The sequence below is a fragment of the Cryptomeria japonica genome, chromosome 6 (assembly GCF_030272615.1).
Source record: "Cryptomeria japonica chromosome 6, Sugi_1.0, whole genome shotgun sequence".
NCBI classification, from domain to species: domain Eukaryota; kingdom Viridiplantae; phylum Streptophyta; class Pinopsida; order Cupressales; family Cupressaceae; genus Cryptomeria; species Cryptomeria japonica.
Window position 1 is genome coordinate 592,044,794 of NC_081410.1, and position 2,548 is coordinate 592,047,341.

The 2,548-nt window shown below is 39.2% G+C and overlaps 1 protein-coding gene across 1 annotated transcript; it reads right to left on the reverse strand.

Moving 5' to 3' along the window:
* Positions 1-409: 409 nt before the first annotated feature.
* Positions 410-2,000, reverse strand: LOC131031483 (uncharacterized). Its single transcript, XM_057962610.1, has one exon. The coding sequence runs from the start codon at positions 1,817-1,819 to the stop codon at positions 710-712; it is 1,110 nt and encodes a 369-aa protein (XP_057818593.1). The 5' UTR covers positions 1,820-2,000; the 3' UTR covers positions 410-709.
* Positions 2,001-2,548: the final 548 nt, after the last annotated feature.

The following is a 2,548-nucleotide window of genomic DNA, read 5'->3' on the forward strand; positions in this document are numbered from 1 at the left end:
AAATACCAGCTTCTTTCAAAGAAAAATTAATTTTCAACAAGCTATGGGTTAATAAGTATATGCCCTGTGGTGGAATGATAAGAGAAACAATTCCAAAACAAGGGGAAATGTTATAGGCTAGTTATCATTAACTAGCTAATTTCTTGTCACACTTTTAAAAATAGATTCATCTATTGGTAAAATTCTGAAAAACGTTAACCTAACATTGATATAAAACATAACTCAATAAATTACATTTGCCAAAACTTGCAAGCCTTAATTTTATATTTTTTCTCAAATATCAGCATATAAGAATGAAAGTATTAAGCGACAACAGAATTCGAGTCTCAACGTTTCTTTGGTTCAAAAACCAGGTTTGCTGCTTTTGATGTCCAGATAGATTGGCAATATAGTGAACGGATGAGGCAGGTTAACAACACTTAGTGATTTGAATTGATTTCATTCAGACCCACATAGAAAAAGGAAAATGCATGTATGGTGGTGAGCACCTCAAATGTCTGTCAAGGATATCACCTACAGACGAAGAAAAAGAAAACTAAACAGGCAAATAAGAAAACCTCATTCATATATATACATACAGGTGCTTCATTTACAGAAAAACACTACTTTCAGGCATTTGTTAGCTTCCTATCATTGATAGCAGAAGCTTTATTGTCTTGTCTGCCTCATACAGTCAGATTCCATGCTCTCTGAAGTGTGAACAGTGAATTCACACAGGAAAGCGCTTACCAATTTTCTGAATTGCAGAATAAATCTTACGCCTAGCCCCAACAGCATTGATCCCCATCTCTCTCAGATCATCCAAAGTTAGCAATGGCAATACATCCTTGTCAACTTCATGCATCTCGAAGAGTTCTGCATATCTACCCAATCCAAGCCCACCCAGCCATGACCTAACATCCCTTGCAAGCGCAAAATACCTTTTGGCACTCATCAACTTCTCATCCACATCCCCAACCCCCACTCCACCATTCAGACCTCCCCTCATCAAAACGCCTCCATTGGCACCGCCCTCCTGCTTATTAGACCTAATATCTACATCAGATGGTAAATCCATCCCTTCATTTACAATATCATTCCCATATTCTGCGGATCCCCCACCCTTCTTGTTTAGACCTCCCCATGTTCCCCCTTCGGATACTTCCTGGCACTCAGATGAGCCACCCAAATTGGCAGGCCTGGTGGAATCAGGGGAATCAAGATGAATAGTACAAGTTTCTTTCATGGTGGGACTTCCAGAGGTATCCAGATCAGAGTCCTTGAACCCATCTGGGGTATCAATATCATAAGATGCGCCAAACCCATTTTCATCTCCCGAACCCTTGTCGTGCCCATTTTGATTATTACCCTCATTATTATTATTACTATCAGGACTAACCCTCATAGCCCTTGTGGCAGATTGTACTTGTTTACCAACTAGCCCTACACCCTTCCTGCGAGTCCTACCATGCCTGATCTTTTTACTAACACACATGGGATTCAACTGCATTTTACTATATCCAAATTGGGCAATGGATTCATCCAAAACCACCTGCCCATCACTACCAATGTTCACAAGAGGTCTAGTTTTAGATAACTTACCAGGTGGGTAATCTGGAGCATATCTGGGAAAAAAGGTCTGATTCCACTGCAGCTGCTGTTTCTTTCTCTTAGTGGTGTCATATGCATATGCAGCAGATTGATCTCCTATTTCACCCAATCTGACACTAGGTCTCCTCTGTCTCTTGCTGTTCACCACCACATCCGCATCTCCTGCACCCCCACTGCCAAGGGTTCCTCCTCCTACAACTCCCCCCCCGGTTAATTGCCAATCCGCCATTACACTTGCAGAATTTTCCACGCCTTTCACTGCACTTTTATCTCTCCTCACCGCCAATATACATAATCTTTTGTTCTGCCAATAAGCATTCTCGTTGCCCCTCTACACCACAATCGCTAATCCATTTGGGTCATTTTGCCTTTTGCCTCTTTCCACACGGCTTCCATTTCTGAGTATTTTATATAGAATCTTTTGGTATTTATCTCGTTTTAGGAATTCAAAAGTAGATTGTCATTTTAAGCCACCTAATCGTTACGTGGACTAGATTTACTGTATTAACCTTCGTTTTGATTTGTTGAGATTATCGGGGGAGTGATAGATCTGTTGTCTGGTCATATTTTTTCTTTATTCGATTAAAATATAAATGCAAAATGTTTTATGATTCTTTGTAAAATTTAGTCACGTTCTTAAAAAAAAAGAATAGAGTTCTCGCATAAGTGGGTCATTCGGAAGATATTTTTTAATATTATTCGCATTCGAATGCAAGGAAATTTCTGCTCCAATTCTACTGTGACAGATGACGTACCGAGAACTTTACATGAGTGGTTATGAGCTTTCTTGTATGAGCCTCCTTGTAGTCCCGATAACAATTTTACTCTTCTTATTATATATAGCCCATTGTAATGAGAATTTCCGTATAGATTTGCTTTTAGTTATTTAGTTTTTCATATCAATTGTGTAAGTTTAGTTTTTTCGACGATATGGATCAAATTCTATGATCCATTATCA